This window comes from Pestalotiopsis fici (assembly GCF_000516985.1).
Source record: "Pestalotiopsis fici W106-1 unplaced genomic scaffold PFICI_Scf_4, whole genome shotgun sequence".
In the NCBI taxonomy this organism is placed as follows: domain Eukaryota; kingdom Fungi; phylum Ascomycota; class Sordariomycetes; order Amphisphaeriales; family Sporocadaceae; genus Pestalotiopsis; species Pestalotiopsis fici.
In genome coordinates this window covers 2,156,706-2,178,039 of record NW_006917094.1, presented here as the reverse complement: position 1 = coordinate 2,178,039, position 21,334 = coordinate 2,156,706, and the positions used below count along the sequence as shown (strand labels likewise).

Genomic DNA, 21,334 nt, shown 5'->3' with positions numbered 1-21,334 from the left:
TGGCAGTATCATCATACCTTTCGGATGAGCGCTGCCCGAAGAAGAGCCCTATGGCTGGCATTTTGAGGGTTCAGATATGTACCTGTCAAGCCACGTACTTGCTGAAAGCATACTATCGTGTGTGAACAGATATAGCAATTGCAACCATAATGTACAAATTGGATCCTGGGGCATTCGTTTTATTGGGTCTGGCTTGCAAGTGAACTGCATCGAAACCCGACATGTAACTGCTTTTGCCAAGCTGAACATGAAGGGAGCGCAGTGTTTTCGAAAAGTGACTACTTTAGGTATAAGCTCGGTGGTGAATTAAACATGACTTCCTTTCATGTTATAAGAGACGTGTTTAGCTTTGTGCGGCCGAATATCTGACGTCTAAATAGCAAATAAAAGAAAAGGGCCATATATTCTCAACCTCCATTTTAACACCTATGTATGGACATATCGTGCTTCACGCAATACCTAACATACCCATTTGATAGAATACAATATCTATGATGTACCTACCAAGTAAGCAGCTGCCATCGGAAGCTATGAGTGTGCAGTACGTACCTGTGCCTGTAGCTAGGCACTTAGCGCATTGTGAATGCTTAAGACGAGCCCCACCTTTACTGGATAGGCTCCAATTCTTCCAAATGGAAGCCTGTGAACACTTGAACGATTAGAGAGACGAGCATTCGTCCCCTCAACTGCATTTCTGCCCCTCTTTGCCGCTGCAAAGGGTCCATTAGGCAACATGAGTAGCAAGAAATACGCCCTCGTCCCAATGGACGATGATGAGGTCGGTCCACAGAAGGTCGAGAAAAGTAAACACAAGAGCAAACACCGACACCGCGAGGATCGCGATCGAAACCGGGACAGAGACAGAGAGAGGGATCGGGAGTCTTCCAGGCGGAAACAGGAACGGAGCCGCTCGCCGCGTGACTCGCGCAGCCACAAATCGAGGTCCTACCGTCGTCACGACCGCGACGACGCTGATGACCGGTGGGGTGACCAGGAGCCATCGTCCGATGAAGAAGAACCTCCCGCTGACGACCAGCCCGAGTACCAGGAATCGGCATCCAAGCGAGTGAAGCTCAGTCACGATCAAAAGGATCAGGATCAGGAAGATGACGATGCCGACCTGTCGGACACGACTCGCGACCGGAAGGAGGCTGAGGCGTTTGCAAAGCGCCTTCGGGAGCGCGACGACGGGCGCACCAAGAAAATCGTCGAAGACCGCTCCAAGGGCGGCAAGGTTCAGGATGAACGACGTCGGCTCGCCGAAGATGAAGCCGCGAGGCGCGCCGCCATGCCGGATCTGCGCGAGAGATCAAGACAGGACTACTTGAAGAAGCGAGAAGCCGAGCGCCTGGCACTGTTGCGTAAACAAGTCGCTGAAGAGACCGCCGAGCTGCGCAGCGGCATGCGCCTGAGTGACAGAGAAAAGGCCGAATTTGCCAAAAACCGAGAAATCCTGCGACTTGCCGAAGAACGCCTGCGCATCGACGACCACCGGGATGGCTACTACATGCCAGAAGATTACATTACGGAAAAGGGAAAGATAGACAAGAAGAAGAAAGAGGACGCCCTATACAAGCGATATGTCGAAAAGGACGAGTATGGCCAGGAGAAGTTTGTCACAGAGCATGAAGAATGGGAAAGGGAACAAGCTCAAAAAGCCAAGGCGCAAATCAACAGAGCGGAGCGCGAGTATGAAGGCGATTACGAACTAGTTCTGGACGAAGAACAATACATCAGCTGGAACCTCGACTCGACCATGGCCGGTGAAGGTAAACAGCTAACGAAGGAGCAACAATTTCTGGCCGCGCAAATAGATGCTGCCGAAAAGAAGGCACTTTCTATTCAAGAAACCAGAAAAAGTCTCCCCATCTACGCCTACAGAGACGAGTTTATTGCGGCCATCAACGAACACCAGATTCTTGTCATTGTAGGAGAGACGGGCAGTGGTAAAACAACACAGCTGCCACAGTACCTCCACGAAGCAGGTTTCACCAAGAATGGCCAGAAGGTTGGCTGCACCCAACCCCGACGAGTGGCCGCCATGAGTGTTGCTGCTCGTGTAGCCGACGAAATGGGCGTCAAAGTCGGAAACGAGGTTGGATATTCCATCCGTTTCGAAGACAACACTAGCGACAAGACGATCCTAAAGTACATGACGGATGGTATGTTACTTCGAGAATTCATGACGGAGCCCGACCTTGCTGGCTACTCGGCATTGATGATTGACGAGGCCCACGAACGTACCGTGCACACGGATATTCTGCTGGCGCTGGTCAAGGATCTTTCGCGAGAACGCCCAGACCTCAAGCTGCTGATCTCTTCGGCGACCATGAACGCGGAGAAATTCGCCAAGTATTTCGATGACGCACCAATTTTCAATATTCCCGGTCGAAGATACCCAGTTGATATCTACTACACGCCTGCCCCTGAGGCAAATTATCTAGCTGCAGCCATCACCACGGTATTCCAGATTCACACATCTCAAGGAAAAGGAGATATACTTGTTTTCCTGACAGGACAGGACGAGATTGATGCGGCTGAGCAAGAAATCACAGAAACGGCGAAGAAACTGGGAAATCGAGTAAAAGAGCTAATTGTTTGCCCGATCTACGCCAATTTGCCCTCGGAGCTGCAATCCAAGATCTTTGAGCCTACCCCGGAAAACGCCAGGAAAGTTGTTCTTGCAACCAATATTGCAGAGACCAGTTTGACCATTGACGGCATTGTTTATGTCATAGATCCAGGATATGTCAAGGAAAATGTTTTCAACCCCGCGACTGGCATGTCCAACTTGGTCGTGGTGCCTTGCTCGCGTGCTTCAGCCAACCAGCGAAGTGGCAGAGCTGGACGTGTTGGTCCTGGCAAATGCTTTCGTCTGTACACAAAATACGCATACATGAGCGAAATGGACGAATCAACCACGCCAGAGATCCAACGGACAAACCTCAATAGTATCGTGCTCCTTCTCAAGTCACTTGGTATCAACAATTTGCTCGACTTTGAGTTCATGGACCCTCCACCGACAGAATCCCTCATTGGCGCCTTGAACCAATTGTTTGCACTCCAGGCTCTAAATCACAAGGGAGAACTTACGAAGGTGGGCAGGCAAATGGCTGAATTTCCTACGGAGCCTATGCTGGCGAAAGCTGTGCTCGCAGCCGACAAATTTGGTTGTGTAGAAGAAGTGCTTTCTGTTGTGGCCATGCTCAGTGAGGCCTCGGCGTTATTCTTCCGACCCAAGGACAAGAAAATCCACGCAGACAGTGCTCGCAACAGGTTTACGGTAAAGGAGGGCGGTGATCATCTTACCCTACTCAACATTTGGAACCAGTGGGTTGACAGCGACTTCTCGCCAGTGTGGTCGAAGGAGAATTTCCTCCAGCAAAGATCTCTCACGCGAGCTCGGGATGTCAGGGACCAGCTGGCAAAGCTCTGTGATCGAGTCGAAGTCTCTCCATCGACATGCGGTGCCAGCAATATCGACCCAATCAAGAAGGCATTGACCGCTGGATTCTTTCCCAATGCAGCGCGTTTGCAACGCAGCGGAGATGCCTACCGGACGGTCAAGAATAGTGCCACAGTCTACATACATCCCAGCTCTGTTCTGATGAATGCAGACCCTCCGGAGCGCATGGTCATTTACTTTGAACTGGTACAGACAACAAAGGAGTACATGCGCTCCTGCCTGCCTATCAAGCCTCAGTGGCTGACTGAAGTGGCGCCCCATTTCCATAAAAAGTCAGATGTTGACGAGATGGATGAGAAGAAGATGCCAAAGCATCGTAATTAGACTGTCTATATGAGAGAAATATGCATCATCCGCCATTTCCAAAAATATTATTTCCCCCAAGAACAAATGCTGCGAAGGTGTTATTTGTTCACGTTCACCTTGTTGACGTTGTTTGGTTGCTTTCTACTTTCGACGGTTGTACACAACTTGATTTGTGAAATCTGGCACTGATACAAAAAGCTGAATGTGTACTTTTGATCTTCTTCCAGAGTGCGCCGAGAACACAGTCTCTATCTTGGTGCTCTCCACCGCCTTGACCGCTGAATCGACACAAGGGGGGATCTATAAGCGACCCGTGCCGAACCGCGCCTATTCCTGTTCCTATTCCGTTGTGTCAAAGTTGTCATACGATTACACAAAAGGAACTTCTCAGCTGCCAACCTGGCACACTTGATCTATTGGTGGAGCGGTTGGGTTCTCACCACAAGCAACATGTATTGATGATCGGCACCGCTTGCTTGCATGGTAGTAGCCCGCCCGTATTTAGCCTGATCCGATCGATGGCTATCAACGAGACCACGAGCCACTTTGTGGCTATTACCTCTGGTACCTTGCCTACTTGCCGGTCTTCTGTACTTGGCTATTAGCTCTTTTGGGGGATTATGTTTCATACAGAAGTCGTTTTTGCGGAGAAGCGCAGATCCAGATCTACGTTTCAAAGCGCAGTTTGGGCCCAATTGTCTTACATCAGAGGTTGGTGTCTGTACCCCTGACCTCGTGTAATTCGAGAAAAGACTCACTGCGCCTTCCGTGACCCGATCCTGGGAACGGTTGACGTCGATTGCACAAAAAGGTGCAGTGGGACGTATCTTATACATATACGACATGTACGACGCGCACTTTCAGCCCTCGAAAAAAAAAAACCCCCCAGATGCAACAACAAACTGAAGCCTGTTAAACTCTATCATCGTTGCATATCTCTCGCTTCCTGACGCCGACCCCTTTACATTGGCATTCCAACGGTTCTCGTACGGGTAGCTGCTGCTGCTCTCTGAGACATACCGGAACCTTACTGAGAGAGCCCCGCCAGCCTCCTTCGTCACGCCCGTTAATACTTGTTATCAAGGTCCCTTGATTATATTTACAAACGAGAAACTTGCTCCCTTTGATCGAGCAAACAGAAATTGGCCAGCCGTTTCTTTCCGGTCTTTGATTAACTCGTTGAAATCACCAATCGTGTCCACCAACAAAGTGCAAACACGTAATTTCAACCGTCGCTGTCGCCTTATTGTCCCCTCCTGCCCGAAGTCTGGTGCAGGCAGTACTATTCTTTGCCGGTCTGCCCTTTGAAGAATATTTCCCCCCGATACTTTTAAGTCACGAATAATCAGCCATGAAGACGTCTTTATCAGCTTTGTTGTTGTCCAGTCAGCTGGTCTCTGGAGCGCCCAGCCTACGCTACGGTCGTCGCCAAGACTCTTCCGGCTGCTGTTTCAAGCTGGACTCTGCCGGGACAGTAAACGAGGACGTTGAGGAAGACCACACTGGACACCTGCATCTGTCGGGCACTTTCCAGCAAGGTGCATTTTGCCTCCAAGATGGCAAGGTTGCAGACTCATTAGGGAACCAATGCTTTATCAAAAGCCCCAAATACCAGTTCCAATGTTATCAGAGAGGCGTTGTTGGGGATACAGTCTTTGATATTGTAAGCGCTGAAAATGGCACAACTAAGCTCGTTTATGACAGTGGACCTGGGACCTATCTGGCCTGCTCATCGGATGGCGGAGAAAGCTATGAAATATTTTCAACCGAAAAGCCAGACACCACAGGTTGTCTTGAAGTCTCCTTGGTATTATCTGACGAGACTGGGGAATGCACGGCGTCCAGTCCTGTTCCTGCGGCGGAGGATGAGGAGGAAGAGGCTGGGGATGAGCAGGATGGCGAGGAGGAGGAGGAGGAGAACGGAGAAGAGGACGACGAAGACGAGGAGCAGGAAGAGGGCCAGGTGGATGCATGTGAAAGCGATGTAGGGACGACGACAGAAGGAGAAGGTGGGGAAGAAGAAGGAGAAGGATCGATTGCTGAGGAAAACACTACATCCACACTGCCGACCACCTGCTCAGTATCGACATCTGCCCCCTCATTGGCCCCGGTCGCCATTGGATCTCCGGCCAAGGAGGGCACATCCAGCGAAATCATGGATACTGGCGTCAATGCTTCTATTACCACGAACGACAGCACCGTGTTCAAGTTTTCCATCCCAAGCAATTTTGCCGGGTCATCTCAGCAGCTTTGTGCTCTTCAATTTCGGCTGCCTTTCTGCAGTGAGCTCGCCGAAGGCTATCCCTGCTTCCAGTTCACTGGATCGGAACAAGAATTATCGTCGAATTCGGGAATGACTTTTGCGCCATATGGCGAGAGCAACGAGTTGTCGAGCTGGAATGAAACTGCATTGCAGCAGGTTTACCCAGGCGATCAACTGGTTTTGGGCACATTTGAGTGCGGTTTTCCTGAGAACAACAGTGGCAGCCGCGATATCTCCTGGCTCGCTAGCAGTGTGAGGAGTTTTGGTCTGCAGTTCGAACAGGCCGGAGTCGGATCATCCAAGTTCAAGGACGGTGTTGGAGCATTTATTGTACAGTGTTCTTGAAGCAAGCAGCATTGCCTTATTCCTACCGAAGATGAAGATGCCACCTTCATGATTGCGTTCAGACATACTTCTTCTCATGACTGCCCCTTATGATTCATGGGCAACAAATAATGTAATAAGAAGCTTTACTGCTCCTAATTGTTTCGCCTAGCCCCGTACATTGTCTTTGTCATAATGGGTTGCACTTATTATTCTCCTCCAGCTTCAGTTTATGGCCTACTTGTGTTTTCATTCCATACCATTGGATGAGCCTTGGACCTAGTAGAAACTTAGAAGCCGTTGTAGTGTTCGTGAAATCTCCAATGTCTCAGCCGCTGAAGCGTATCTAAAAATAATGCATAGAAGTTGGATTCTGGAACTCAAACGCTTCGGAAGTAAGGGCACCAGTTTACTAAACTGAGCACAAAAGTCAAATGGCAGAATAATGAGTCTACAGAGCAAGTAGCTGAAACAGGCAGCGCCTCGTTGACGCCGTTTACACATGTTTGGAAACGCCCCTCTCAGCGCAAAACTTGCCAACCTCCTTTCTCAAAGTATCCCTCTGGCGATGTACAAGGTCCATAATATCAGCGCAGTCCGAGCCGAGCCCACCATTCTCGCCGCCCACGGCATGGTGGAATTCAGCCATATCATCCATGACGGCCTGCAGCTGATTCGGCAGCCAGGTTACAATGGGTGAGCCGCCTGTGGCGGTGGGGTGCTTTGTCTATTCTTTTGTTTAGTGGCAGAGTGCAACTCAAATGGACCAAAATCAATCTGGACGTTCAAAAACTGACCTGCTTGAGAATGTACTCCCGCGCAAAGCACCAGTGGCGCCAGCGAAAGTCACGGACCTGGTTCAAGATCTTGATCCAAAGCCGCCTACTCTCGAGTACTGCCTCCTTGTCCTCCTCGTCGTGGCGATCATCATGATGCGACAGTCCCAGAGCAAATTCTCGAAGACCCTTGTCCAAGCTCTCTTCGCGCACCCACTCGAGGAAGCCGCGGTGGTCGCCGGGGCGGTACGAGCGAAAGTCCTTGAGAATCTCGGTGAGCGGGGTGTCGGGCATGGCAATCTGGCAGAAATTATCCATGAGGGGGATCATGGAATCGTTGGCGCCGCTCTCGCCGCGGAACGAGCGGCGCTGCTCCGGTCCGCCACCGTCGTCGTCATGCACGCCTTCGTAAACCACGCCATCGGGGAACATGGACTGCGAGGTGATGCCAAAGATAAAGGTCCGAAACGATGTATAGGACCGCGGCTTGGACACGTCCCACATGGTCTCCATGACGGCATTGATCTGGCGCAGCGCGTCTAGGATCTCGGCGAGTCCGTCATTGAAGCCCGCACGGTCTGCTGCTGCTGGCAAGGACGACGAGCCATGGCGCGGAGGGATGCTGCGGAGGGACTTCATGACGCCCGAGATGAGCAGACCTGAATGTCGGACCATGGCTACGTGCGTCAGGACGAAGCCGGCCTCGGACGACGATGGGTCCAGGCCGTGCTCAAAGGCGCGGATGAGGCGCAAGTTGGAGTACTCTAGCCCCCGGGACGGGTCGACTAGGCGGTAATTGAAGAGTGCGTAGGATCCTGCGTACTCCATGAAGGGTTTGAAGCCACAGCTGAGATGACATGGTCAGAATGAATGGATATGGCGGGGGCAAAAAGGAAACTGGGGCAAGTAGAGAGCAATAGTCTGAGGTGATTACAATGACGACTTATGTTGTCACAAGAGGAAGTAGGAAACAAAGAGACGCAAGTGGACTTACAGCTCAGCACATCGTGCGATTGGTCTGGCGAGCTGCACAGGCAGGACATCCCGGGCAAGACCATAGCCCTCTCCTTTGATAAACCTCATGTGGCAAGGTTCGAGAAGGTATGCGGAAGCCAGAAAAGAGTAGTCTCTGTAGAGGGCATTGACCATGGGCAAATTGTCCTTGTATTTGTCGACCTCGTCCGTCAGGTCTGGCAGCTCGTCAAGCACAGCGTCTCCGAAACGACCATCGGCCAAGAGACCAGGGGCACCGGAGAGGGTCTTGACGGGCATCCGGGACAGGAGAGACTCGACATGGTCGAATTCTGAGGGGAGGTCGACAAGGGGCTCCATGCGTGGTAGAAAACCTCTGGTGGTAGACACCATGAAGGCGGGCAAGGACATGTCATTCGGCCTGGGATCATCCAGGACCATAAAGTCCTGTTTAGGTGAGACAGACATTGTTGAAATACAATCACGAGAAATGGGGGAGTGTAGCTGATAGCAATAATATGTGTCGTGTATAATCGAAAATTATTTGTATATTGTTGTGGGGGAGCTTATCGCACTTGCAGACGTGAAAGGTTCCTTTTGGCCTTGTTTAAAGCTCTTGCTTCTTGTTTCTGGAGATTTTGGGAGTCGAGATTCACTCCACCACCGACTGGCTTCTCAGTGTGCTAATATACATCGTGGCCGGAACCATTCCGGCCAACGCACCCTCGCCGGCGTCGGGCGAACCCGTGACGTGTACTGCATTCTGATAAGGCAGCTCAACGTTTCTGTTTGTCAATGCCAAAAGTCTAAACGACCATTCGCCATCGCATGCCATGCCAACAAGACCTCATAGCAACAAGCTCGTCGTCGCCACCGGGGTTCCGATTGTAGTATATCACCCCGAAAAAACACGGCCAGATATTTCGAGGCAGTGAAATCTCCAAAATGACAGTATTGTAGCCTAAATTGCCCTCAAGTATTAGCACATTGTACAAGCAATGTAGGTCCAAGTTGAATGCCAAGAGCTCACCAAAACTCCCGGTGCAGCTGAATGAACAAAAAAAGGTCAGATGATGATGGTGCCGGCGTGTGCACCGAGGGGTAGTTGGGTAATTGAATGAGCTGTCTCCACCTCAAGCCGGCCTTGGCTGACTGATGGCCGGAATGGATTCCGGCCTTTTTCACTTGATCTATTGCGGCCGGGGCTTCACGTTCCAATCAACTTTGCCACATTCGGGTATAGTGTTACACGTGCCTAGAAAGCTAGCATTCCTGCTTCTTATCTATGCCATTGGAAGCCGTAGTATTAACCGCGGCATTCAAATGTCACTTTAAATATGGCGAGGATTCTCGTCGAGTGCCGCGTCCCGTATCGCGGCGCACTTGCATAATCTAGGCAAGCGAATCTTTCAGTTCTGGTTGACCTCCAATTGATCTCCCACCACAAGTTGCTCCCCTCTGAACACGAATTCTTGGTAACACAAATTGCTTATTTGGTGCAGATCCCGCACACAGAATAACCAATACTAGTCTCAGCGTGACAGTACATACTTGCCTCTCCTCGGCGGTGTGCTGATCACTGCTGTGTCAAGAATCACAAGCATGTCGGCATCGAATTCTAAGCTGCATGACAATTGCAAATATCTTCATTGAGTAGGCACAAGCTTTGGTGCCTTTGTTTTGAAGCTGTCGTTGTCATCATACCCTCTATTTACAGTTTTGTAGTGCACCGATGGCTACACATTATTTCGCTACTCTCAGAGTATAAATACTTAGTATCATTGCACCTTGTCCACAGGAATACCTTTTGCAAGCAAGAGACTGATGACCATTTTTGCTCTGATAACCAGATCACCATGATGAGCCCAAATATGTTAAAGGCATGGCTGACCAGTGTGGTGGTAGCCAACTCATACGCATTCAATACAAGGTCAGTGTCCTTTCGTACTTCTACCGAAACATGCGCTCAAATCACATACAGTGGTCGAATTGACACGCACCTCCATGCCCTTCCACCAGCCTATATAGAAGCCGTCAATGCTGCTGGTGGTGATCCGTCGGGCTTCCCCACGCCGTTTTGGTCGCCCGAGTTTGCTATATCCGAAATGGACGAGTTCGGAACAGCGTTTGGCGTCCTCTCCATCTCGACACCAGGCGTGCCCATTGCCGGGACGGGGCAGGCCGGGCGCGAACTGGCGCGGACGCTCAACACCAACCTGGCCAACTACAGCACGGCGCCTGCCTACGACGGCCGCTTTGGCTTCTTTGGTGCGCTGCCGGACTGGCGCGATATCGACGGCACCATTGCCGAGATTGAGCATCTGTACCAGCACCAGCCGTCCTGCGTGGGCGTGGGCGTCTACAGCTCCTACGGCGGCATGACGCCGGGCAATGACACGTTTCGACCCATCTGGGCCGCTCTGCAAAAGCACAGGGCCCTCGTCTTCTTGCACCCGGGCGTCCTGGACGTGGTGCCCATGCGGCTCGGCCACGGGTTTCCGCAGCCCACGCTCGAGTACCCACTCGCCACCACCCGGGCCGCGGTGGACCTGGTCATCAGCGGTACGTTCCGGGCCCACCCCGACATCGACGTTATCCTGCCGCACGCCGGTGGGACCATTCCCTTTATTGCCGACCGCGTGCTCTTTGGCATTGCGTCGCCGGCCACGCAGGGCACGTCCAACGTGACAGCCGACGAGGCGGCCGAGGACTTGAAGAGATTTTACCTGGACTTGGCGCTCGTGACCAGCCCGGCGCAGTTTAATGGCATATTGGACTTTACCAGCCCCGACAAGATCGTGTTTGGTTCGGATTCTCCATACCGGCCAGAGAGTGGTATCGCTGATGTGATTCGTGATTATGAGACCTTTGTAAAGACGAATGTGCGAGGTTCATTGATTGCGCCCGATGTTTTGAGATCGAATTCTCTCGAGTTATTGGCGAAGCATTCCCGGGGTTACGGCGGTATACCTTTTTGATAATGATGTAGATATTTATTCTACCTCTTGAACTCAGGCACAACCGTCCTGTAGCTCTCTTTTCCAGCATAAGAGAATGCGGGCACGCTATCTCTGCCGCATATCTTCGCGTATCATTGCTGTACTCCTTGGCGATACGGTCCTAGACAATCTCAATCTCCCTGTCCTGAATATCATCCCCAAACCAATACTGATCGGCTTCGTCGGTTTTCACTCCTACTATACCAACTCTCTGGTAAACGTTGGGCTTACCATCGACTTCCACCAGAATCATGATCAAGTCCGACGCAAAATGGCTTCTTAAACGGAGGCAAAAGATGGCTGCCCCAAACTCGATCAGACCTTTTCGAAAGTCTGTCCATGAGTCGGCGTAGCAGTCAACACTGGCCAATCTAGTGACTACTTGAAAATGACGGGGGTAAACATCCGTGATTATTGCTTCTCTGACCGGCCCCTTGAGAACCACGGAGGCGGACAAAACTTCACCCATGGGATCAGAGCCCGCGAGTTGAGTTGATGCCCGTATCAACCGCGAGTAGGCCTTGTTTACTATCGATGCAGAAAAGTAGCCGATTTGTCCAGTGATTGACGCCCAAGACCACGAAGGCGCTCGCCATGTATCTGGTCGGTTGGTCAGGACATCAATCTTTCTCCAGCACATGTCATCAATTATGCTTCTTTCCCACAAGCCCACCAGGTAGCGATCTCCAGGCCGCGCTGCTGAGCAAATGTTGGCCAAGGCCGATACAGCTGGCAACACGTCCTTGGATAATGTAAGTCTCAGCGTCGAGTAGTGTTCAACAAGCAATCTCCAGCAATTCTCAACCTCATCGTGGTACGAACTGGTTTGCATATTACGCACCACATTGGAAAATCTTTTTGTCCCTGCCATGTATAAAGAGTCCCCTGTAAGGCCAGAGCAGCATTCACAGGTGTTCAGCTCCTGGCATTGCCAAAGTAACTCACCATGACCGTAATGTAGTAGTCGCGGAGATAAAAGTCGTTCCTGGAGAGTCCATCCACGGGTGATGAGCGGGGAAAACAGCCCAATTTCTCTTAAATGAATTCCAGATTCCGAATCTGTATGCAGAAACCTCGTAACGCCAACCTTTCTGAAGTAAACTTCATACTGTTTCGCTGTATGCTGGATAATAACTTTCGTCGAAGTACCAGTAGGTAAGCGGTGCCAGAGACCGGCGTCATCACTCTCGCCAGCCGTTGCACAGATTGTCAAGTACGAGTTCCGGTAGACGGATGCCATCTTTGATGATTCTTCTTTCCAGTCGTCTTCGTCATCTTGGATAATACAAAGAGAATCAATCCACAGAAACTGGACTTTCAGCTCTCTCGTGACTTCAATCGCGTCCCGGAATGTGTTGGGCAATAGGTCCCAACCAATTCTTCGCATGTTTCTTTCTTTTGTCGACGTGGTTGTAAGACATGCTGGACGAACACCACCCCAGCAGTGGCTGAGGGCTATGTATCGTCCCGATTGCTTGTTGGTATCCACCAACTTGACAGTCCTTCCACTGACGTCGATTAGTCTCTTTGGGAAGGGAGTGGAGTTTGTTTGGCGGCAAGATTTGTGCTTCTCGTTGCAGGAATTTATCCACGTTTTGGCTCTAAGAAGAGAAGCTTTGGAAGAAGTGCGCTCGGTTATAATTCGATATGGTATCTCAGGCAATAGCTTTTCAGAGCCTGGTCATGATGTAAGCTTAATGCGTTGTTGTACTGTTCTGGACCATTTATACCTTCTGCTGCAAAAACAAACAGCTGTTTCGAAATACCAGGTCTTCGTATTGTCACCATCAAATCTTGTCTGCCTCTTTCTGCAAATATTTCGGCTGTTGAGTTTGTTGGCTGAAAACCTTCGGATTTTTCATATATTTCCAATAGCATGAGACATCGAGCACAACCAACCTTAGCATGCTTTCGAATCTCGAGGATGCTTTTGTTTTTCTGGGATGTAAGAGGAACAGTAAGAGCACAGATATCAAGGTCCGTCATTGATGAAACCAATACTAGAGTACATGAAGAGGATGCAACCAGGGATGGGAAATTGGGAGATGATAAATTGAGATATTATAAATTTTTTTATTAAAAAAAAGAAGAAGAAGAGGAAAGAAAAAAAACAAAGGGTAGGTAAATGTAATAAGAGTAACAAGAAGTCAGCGAAAAATATGCGGGGTTTATCGGATGGTGCTTAATCCTGCATGTGTAAAAATGCCACGCAAGTCTAATTCGTTATTAGTGCGCAGCATTCAAGCTGCAGCCCATATGAAGTGGCGGTGATGGTGGCTTGGAGCATTCTGCCTGACAACTCAACCTTGGCTCGTGTGCAGACCTAGCGAGCCATATCAGAGTAGTCGAAATACTTGTTATCGGAAGCTTTTCGCGATATTGGTAGTATTTACCTTGTCTGTTCACATGTTTTTTCTGGTCCTTGCTGCCCTTGGTTCCAGAAATGCGATTTTATAAAGTGGCGTTAATCGTACAGCCTGTGTACGAAAACGAGACAAGTGGTATCGACCGAAAGAAAAGGCCCAAGGGGCGGCGGAAGCTGCGGAGCTAGCCTGCATGCATTTGATCCCGACAAAATACTCGCGTTATATTGCATAAAAAGGAAACTTCATCTTGTTTTTTTGTTTCTTTTGCTATCGAGGGTTCCAAGTCCGTGGAAGTCGTCGCCGCTGCGCGAGAAGGTGATCTCGAATGATAAGGTCGACTGCTGCGACAACTGGGGATTTTGCACTTGAGAAGCGACTACACTGTCATCGAATAGCTGAACTCCAAGCCATCATCCTCCCATATAGGATTGATTGCGGCTTCATGGTCATCAATGTCTACAGCCTAGAGGCGAGTTAGACACTAGCAGCGGGCAGTCTGGCAATTCTTAGTTTGTAACTGCTTTTCACTCACCAGGTTTTCAAAGAGGCCATTGCCAAAGATATCGTGTGTGATCGAGTAGGTCTCCTGGGCGGAAATGGGAGTGGGTTGAGAGGCTTCGGGAAGTCCACCATAGTGCTCAACTGCCTTGCTAGCGATGATTTCCAGATCGTCCAGTATACTCATGGCTTTCAGTAGCTGATCATTGACTTTGATATGCGCGAAATGCTTCAAGAGCTTGATGCCATCTTTGGCCAGTTCGTGGTCCTCGTTGGCCATTTCATGGCTAGGATAATACTGGCAATTTGCCAAAAGTATGATGATTCCTGAGTAATATGCACCCATGTTCAGCCTTGATACTTAGTCAGCGTGTTCCGGTCATGTTTCAAGAAAAGATCGCAAATTACCACAAGGAGCAAGTCTGTCGCGGTTCCGAGACAAGCAATCGAATGCTTCGACGACTCGCAGCACAACATTTGGTCCAGGCTGAAGGAAGCGCTGGTTGCATATGCCGCATACATATATCCGTATTGTTGTCCATATTCGCTAGGACGGTTTGTCCGTAAACACCAATGGCTTTCATCCACCCCGAGTGTATCGAGTATAAACCGTGGAGGGAGACGAGACAAAGAAGATAATGATGATGTAATATCTTCATATGCACCGCGGCCACTCGAGGGAGACAATGTATCATGTGTTCATCCTGCAAAGATACTGGTATCGACTGCTGCCACTTGTCTAGTAGCACGCTGATTTGATCAACGTGGCGGCTCCGATCCTCGCGGGACAGCTTCTTGGACCGAATGCTGTACAAGTTGTCGTATATCTTGCCCTCCAGATGTGCCAATTGTACTCTGGAACGAAAGTAGTTGAATTTCATCAGTCCGTCAACACTTTGTAAAACACCACCACCATCCTCTCGAGGGAGGTCGATGTCCAAGTCAATATCGAGTTGGATAGACGGTGTTTTGTTACGGAAGCTGAGATCCTGTCAAATGTCAGTTCGTCTCTAAATTCAAACGGCACAAATAATCTACTTTATCCATTAAATAGCATATCCAAAATACGTTATCTCTGTGTTTTGCTTCTTCCGGAGAGAGATTGGCGTGTGATTCTCGAGTGTACATCTGGAGTCGGTGAGCTTGACGAATAGCCGTATTTGTGAGCATGAAAGCGGGCTTGCTATTGGAGTTTGCCTGATGAAGAATAACAACAGCAAGGAGGCCTTGGATCCCGAGAGTATCTTCTTCGCGCATCATGAATTCGTCGAGGCACCTTTGTGCATTTGCTTCGTATTTCTGAATAGTAGCTTTGGAGAAGCCGCATTGTACTGTATAATGCTATAATCAGAATCATCGTGCATAACACATCATTATAGGGTATACTCACAAGGCTCTGCTTCGATGGCCATGACTTTTGATCCCAGCGCAAGAACACAATTAATGATTCCCCAGCTAACCTTGGACCTACGTGATGTGCTGGAACAAAATTCGTGTAATAATTTCATGAACGATGCTTGATGAAACAGCGGCATCACGCAGTTGAACTCTCGAAAGTACGCATCGATGATGGGTAGTATCTCTCTCATGGGCAGCAAATCGGCAGATTCCTGATCTTCAAGACTTTCTGGTGTCAAAACATCCGCGGTAGTTGTGCTCTGTTCCGTGGAACCAAACACGCTACCCGGTTTTACCGAAGACTCTGCGAGCAGCAGTTCAGATAGGGATGGAACTTTTTCTGAAGAATTTATAGAGTCCAGTTTGGACTCAATCCTGGATAGCCGAGCCTCTAGCGATTCTGAATTTGACGAGCTTGATGTCATATTAGCACTGGTGAAGGGATGGATCACCAAACCGGTACCAACCTGGTCTGTTGTGGCGGAGGGTGTGCCGTCCGTTCTTTGGACGGCACATGCCTCTTGCGTACGATTGTGGTGACACAGCGCACATTGTACAGTTGGCAATTAGAACACACCGGCTTTCCCATGTCACATTTGATCTTCTTAGCGGAGCAAGTATCGCCTAGCCGAGTCAATTCTACATGCTACGCCACATATACCAAAGAGGCCGCAGTACTTACATGCCTAGAACTAGGTTAGATCTCAGATTGGAGGAATGATCAAGGTGAGGCTATACCTTGCGACGAGAGCTAGTCTCCATATCGGGCAATACTACTCGAGGTACTTGGGGGTCTCGTGGGCTCAGGGTCAGAATAGTGCATCGAAGCGTCAAGAAGAGGAGAAGATATATTGGTTTCGGCTCTTAATTGATGAATTAGTTTGGACAACTCTTTCTGGATACCAACAGCAGGAGGTATCAAATCATTTGTTCAAATAGGAAATGTGTAGATGATTATATCGATAAAAAAAAGGTATTGATGCACTCTATACGAGAAAGATGATGTGGAAGTGTCAGATTCCAAGAGCTGACAAATAACTGTCGCAGCTTGAAGGCTGCCAGTTGGCAGCGGCTTAGCGGCTGACTTGACTGCCAGCCACGCCTAGCTCAGGCACCAGATGTGTAATGCACACACAGGCAGTATAGTGCCACTAGTGATTTAATACTACGAGGGACCGACCGGATGCCCTGTAGAAGTATGTCTACATACACAGGAGAAAAGCTGTTATGTCAAGAATATACATAAAGCCTAGGTAGGTTGTATCCTCTCATCCCATAACTTTTTTCCATGTAAAAAAGAACATCCTTCCTCAAGAATCAAATCCCGTTTTCCTGATTCGCCATATTGCAGTGAAATGTCATTCAGTCTCGCTAAAATATTTGTGCCGTGATCTTGTCTCGGGAGAATCCAAACTGTCTCATTCCTCCAAATCGCAATGCATGCATCATGTTCCATGTACCTTCCTTATCATATCTTACATTCCACCTCATTTATCCTACATAACCCTTGCACTCCACTCCCGAGTGGCTTTTGCATAAATCAGGCCGTGCTTCTCTACAAACGCCAACTGATTCTCCAGCAGGATCCGCCCCTCAATGTCACAGAGGTCGAGCACATCGCGGTGCCGGCGACCCATCTCGGGCACGCCGGAACCCATTGCGCCGTCCCAGCCATAGACCTCACATCGGGCCCCAACGGCAATGGCGCACAGCATCCGGCGGCCGGGCGCCACACGAGCGTATAGGTACCGAGCAAAGGCCTCGCGGGCCGCCCGCCAGCCCGCCGACGTGTCGGCCGCGCTGCTCCAGCACTGCACCATGAAGATGCACGGTTCGGCGCTGGCCACTGTCCCCGCGCTCATGGTGGCGTCCATGCTCGGATTCCGCCTTCTGTGGCCAAAGTATCCGTTTCCTTCTACTGTTGCCGCCGGACCCGGTAACGGAAAAGTAGATGTCGACACGGACAAGGAATGCTGAGGGCCCAGCATAAACGACGCCGGCGGCGGCGCGACCCACCGGAGCTCCGACACGCACACGCCGTTATCCACGCCGGTTTCCGGGAAGCAGACAATGTAGTCGCTGGGCGGGAACCAACTGTACAGAATCAGATTCCACAGCGCCTGCACCGGCCCTCTCGTCGTCGAGCGCGCGGCCAGGTTGACCGTTGCCACAAACGCCTTGTTGGCCGGGTTGAGGACCGCGCCGTCGCCAAAGTCGGAAAAGGATTGCCGTAGAGTAGTACTGCTCCTCATGGGACTTGGGCTTGGGCTTGCCGTCACCATCCTCTCCTGGGTGTTATTGCTCCGGGATCTAGACCTTGACCTTGATCCAGATCCAGGAAACGGACTGGGTGATGCCGACGGGGTCTCAGGGAGTAGAAACGTTTCTGCCATGGGCCAATTATCCTCGTCTCCCCGGGGGAACTCGCAGTATGTCGGCCTTGCCATGTCACTGCTGAAGCGAACTTCCTTGGTACTACGGTTCATGGTAGGCAGAGATGATGACGATGCGTGATTATTGCCCTTTGTATACATTCATGTTCCTCGTCGCTAATAATTGCACGGTAAGATGAGCAAGTAGTCGTGACCATGTATTTGCTGTAAGCTATGAAAGCGCCCTCTGACATTCGCATGGATGTAATCAGGTAGTAGTAGCAGTAGCATCGGTCGTACCGATGTCAAAACGTCCACGAGCAAGGTAATTAGTATACTCGGATTATCGGTCGGAGTTTTTTTGGGAACCAGGCACCGGCTACTGGGAATACGTTGCACTTGAGATTCCAAGTCCGTGTCCGACTTATTAACATGAGGGCAGACTAAAATTGTTCGGGCGATACGCAAACCATGGTGCCTTGTTTGCATCGCCCTGTTCAAGCCGTCGAAAGCCGGGATCATCCATGATGCATTGCCAACCACCCAGAATAGTGATGGGTGCTGATGACCATTCTGGGATATACTTCGGAGCCATTTTATCCCAAGGTCTTCATATGCAGAGCAATTCTGCTTGACGCTCACCTTGCTTGGCTGCAACACGGGCGACGGAAGAATAGTTTTTGCAACGTCCAATTTCTGAGTTAGTCATTGACCTAGGTTAGGAAGTTTGCAGTAACACGGGATCTCGACACGAATACACCAAGTGGACGCGCTTGAGTGAGTCTGAGATGATTCATTACACGCGCCCATCACACTCCCGTCAAGGAGTTCACAGACAGGCGCTGTTTTGAGCTACCGTAATATCTCAGACTAACTAATTCAATGCATGGCAATACGTCTTAATTGCCTTGGGACTGATGCTTCTATCTTGCACATGATCGTGCTGCTTTGTAGGCAATGATGAGGGGCCCGGACAATCATGTCATTTGGGCAACCTCGCGTGTCGCAATCACTCCCGAATTCGCCAGAACATACTTGATAACTCTACACTTGTCCCCTGGTCGGGCCCCTAATCAATCTCCACATCGATGTCGAGATCCAATGATCCAATAATGTCATCATCCATGAGCGGACGGTGAATTTGTGGTATGCCTTTCTTGTCCGCGCCCGTTGAGTTTTGCTGTTGCAACTTGGCAATGTGAGGTGGAACAGCTCCCATCTTGGGTGTGCCGTTTGCTGGCGTTGATGTTGCGCTCAGCGGTGTGCTCTTACGCTCGCCGGTTGCCGGTGCATTCTCGTCCCGCATGAACTTGGGCTGAGTGCGCAATCTTCGAGATGTGTCCTCTGCAACATCTTCTCCACGGGCCAGCTTGGCTTCCACCTCTCGTGCCTTTGCCTTTTCCTTGAGCTGAGCCTTTCGGACGGCCTCGGCATTGCGTCGTCGATTCTCGATATTGAGCTGAGCAAGTCGATCCTGCTGAGATACCCCCGAAGGCGGGGCAGGCTTTGCTGCCGTCAGACTCGTCTTCCATGCCAGGCGCGAGCCCTCCATTGAATCAAGTTGATCTTGGAGCTCAGAGGCTCTGGCGTCGTCGCCACTTGCTTTGGCGTCCTCGAGCTGCTTGACTATTCTTTCGCGATTCGAGGGGTTGAACTTGTTTCGCAGATTACGTTCGCGCTGGAGCTTCTGGTCCAGCTCTTGATCGGTCCAGGATCTGCTTCGCAGCTTGTTGATGTCATCAGCCTTGGCTAACAAGTTAGGTCGCTTCGGAATGTTGAGGCCTTCGTGCTGAAGTGTCGCCTTGTATCTGTTGAACTCGGACTAAAGGTTGTTGTCAGTACGCGCGATGATTATTCCAAAACAAGTCGAACTGCTTACCTCTGTGAAGGCACTGTCGGAACAAGCAATGAAGGGCCACTCTCTCTCGGCCTTGCCGTGGGCAGCAACAGCGTATTGATCGGTCACGAATGTTTGTCCATTGGACTTCTCCATAGCATACGGCTTGCCAGTCGTGAATCCTGGGAAGAAACAAAGATTAGTTGCCTGCGTGAACTGCAGTGAAAGGTGGTGACTTACTCTTGATAACGGCCATGCGATACTGGTTGGGCCCATCTCTGTTCTGAGGATCAGGGCCAATGGAGATGCGCGCAAAACAGCCAGTGATGGCCTGTTCGAAGCCAGGGAAGAAGCAGATCTGTGCAAAGCGACTGCGACCAAGTCTCACACGCTCAATGTCTCTCAGATCGGCAAGAGGGACCTCCTTGACCTCGGGAGTGCGCGATCGAGAACGCCTCTTGGAATGATCCCACTCAACATCACTCTCGGCATCACCATCTCGATCTGGGCTGCCAGAAGAGATTCTGGCAGACTTCTTGTTGCGCTCTCGATCATCAGCCAGGCGACGCTGGCGTTCACTCTTCTCTGCTCTGGCGCGACGAAGTGACTCGATACCGGCGCTCGTTTCGCCGACCTTGGATCCACCAATCTTGGTTCTTTGTCGCGAGGTCTTGCGCTGTGTCTCCTCAAGCTCGGCATTGTCGGCCTTGCGCTTCTTATTGTCGGCAGCGCTCACAAGTTGTCGGAGAAGGCGGTTCTGGCGCTGTCGCTCAATCTCTTGGGCACGTTCGGCTAGGATAGACTCGCGCTCAACCTCACGCAGAGCCATTATCTCTGCCTTTTCCTTGGCGCTCTCAAACATGCCTTCGTAGGGGTACTTGTCATCCTCATCGGCGACAGCTCCATTCGCGTTGGGAGCTGGCGAGCCAGCTTCTGAGTCGCTTTCATCCATCGGGACGGATTCTTGCGATGCCACTGATTCGGCGTCAGAACTGTAATTGCGTACCAAAGTTAGCAATGCATAGTAATGATGGGAAGAAAGGTCTGGTGGCTGTCGCAAGTGATCAGAATGATTTGAGGGGTTTCGCAAATGAAGGCGCAATAAGTAGAGGTGTGCGCTCCAGGTTGCGCCAAAGGGAACCACATGTAGTGGGGAGCAACCAGAACTTGCCCACCAGATTTTCCGTTGATGCAAACGGGCATTGGTGTGGAAGGCAAGGCCACATGCAGCGGTGGGAGCCTGCCGGAAGAAATTCCACTTACGCCTCGCCCTCTTCCTCGTCAGAGTCACCCTGCCTCCTCTTTTTGGTTTTCTTTGCTGATGAGGAGCTCTTAGTCGCCTGTCTACCTTCATCCTCTGAATCAGACCCCGCTTGGCTGATGTTCATTTCCTGCTCCGAGGCCTCATCCTCGGACTCATCGCCACCGACGAGCTCCAGGAAGGCATCGTCTAGGTCGGCCATCGTGCTGAATTGATCTCGATCCCACCCGTAGTTTTTGGTTATGCTCTGAACTCGTTATTCTCGCGGACTGATTGATTTGAAGTATATTCAGTTTCCCGCTCGGAGATGATATGAAATGGCTCTGGCCGCGAATCGAAAAGGACGGATATATGCGATTATAGTAGAACAAGCGATAGCTTTTCGAAATTCAGAGGATTAACTTGTACAGTGAAAGTGAAGAGAAAGAGAGAGAGCTCTGGAGAAATTTTCTTCGTGGTCACAAGTCAAAGGCTATGCGTGGTGGAAAGAGAAAGT

General features: G+C 50.4%; 8 protein-coding genes across 8 annotated transcripts; 3 read left to right on the top strand and 5 right to left on the bottom strand.

Annotated features, from left to right (window-relative positions):
* Positions 1-733: 733 nt before the first annotated feature.
* PFICI_06659 (Pre-mRNA-splicing factor ATP-dependent RNA helicase-like protein cdc28) lies at positions 734-3,790 on the top strand (the record flags this gene model as incomplete). The annotated part of the gene is made up of 1 exon (XM_007835240.1): positions 734-3,790. The coding sequence occupies one exon, from the start codon at positions 734-736 to the stop codon at positions 3,788-3,790; it is 3,057 nt and encodes a 1,018-aa protein (XP_007833431.1).
* A 1,333-nt stretch (positions 3,791-5,123) lies between these two features.
* On the top strand, positions 5,124-6,380 carry PFICI_06658 (uncharacterized protein; the record flags this gene model as incomplete). Its single annotated transcript, XM_007835239.1, has 1 exon — positions 5,124-6,380. One exon carries the CDS (start codon positions 5,124-5,126, stop codon positions 6,378-6,380), a length of 1,257 nt encoding a protein of 418 aa, XP_007833430.1.
* Positions 6,381-6,855: 475 nt separating this feature from the next.
* PFICI_06657 (uncharacterized protein) lies at positions 6,856-8,575 on the bottom strand (the record flags this gene model as incomplete). The annotated part of the gene is made up of 3 exons (XM_007835238.1): positions 6,856-7,086; positions 7,157-7,982; positions 8,130-8,575. 3 exons carry the CDS (start codon positions 8,573-8,575, stop codon positions 6,856-6,858), a joined length of 1,503 nt encoding a protein of 500 aa, XP_007833429.1.
* A 1,388-nt stretch (positions 8,576-9,963) lies between these two features.
* Positions 9,964-11,085, top strand: PFICI_06656 (uncharacterized protein; the record flags this gene model as incomplete). The annotated part of the gene is made up of 2 exons (XM_007835237.1): positions 9,964-10,037; positions 10,089-11,085. The coding sequence occupies 2 exons, from the start codon at positions 9,964-9,966 to the stop codon at positions 11,083-11,085; spliced, it is 1,071 nt and encodes a 356-aa protein (XP_007833428.1).
* Positions 11,086-11,227: 142 nt separating this feature from the next.
* PFICI_06655 (uncharacterized protein) lies at positions 11,228-12,493 on the bottom strand (the record flags this gene model as incomplete). The annotated part of the gene is made up of 2 exons (XM_007835236.1): positions 11,228-11,991; positions 12,052-12,493. The coding sequence occupies 2 exons, from the start codon at positions 12,491-12,493 to the stop codon at positions 11,228-11,230; spliced, it is 1,206 nt and encodes a 401-aa protein (XP_007833427.1).
* A 1,355-nt stretch (positions 12,494-13,848) lies between these two features.
* On the bottom strand, positions 13,849-15,920 carry PFICI_06654 (uncharacterized protein; the record flags this gene model as incomplete). The annotated part of the gene is made up of 6 exons (XM_007835235.1): positions 13,849-13,935; positions 14,005-14,323; positions 14,379-14,959; positions 15,039-15,301; positions 15,361-15,708; positions 15,836-15,920. 6 exons carry the CDS (start codon positions 15,918-15,920, stop codon positions 13,849-13,851), a joined length of 1,683 nt encoding a protein of 560 aa, XP_007833426.1.
* Positions 15,921-16,864: 944 nt separating this feature from the next.
* On the bottom strand, positions 16,865-17,854 carry PFICI_06653 (uncharacterized protein; the record flags this gene model as incomplete). Its single annotated transcript, XM_007835234.1, has 1 exon — positions 16,865-17,854. The coding sequence occupies one exon, from the start codon at positions 17,852-17,854 to the stop codon at positions 16,865-16,867; it is 990 nt and encodes a 329-aa protein (XP_007833425.1).
* Positions 17,855-18,809: 955 nt separating this feature from the next.
* On the bottom strand, positions 18,810-21,040 carry PFICI_06652 (uncharacterized protein; the record flags this gene model as incomplete). Its single annotated transcript, XM_007835233.1, has 4 exons — positions 18,810-19,562; positions 19,620-19,759; positions 19,818-20,569; positions 20,841-21,040. 4 exons carry the CDS (start codon positions 21,038-21,040, stop codon positions 18,810-18,812), a joined length of 1,845 nt encoding a protein of 614 aa, XP_007833424.1.
* Between the last annotated feature and the right edge of the window lie 294 nt (positions 21,041-21,334).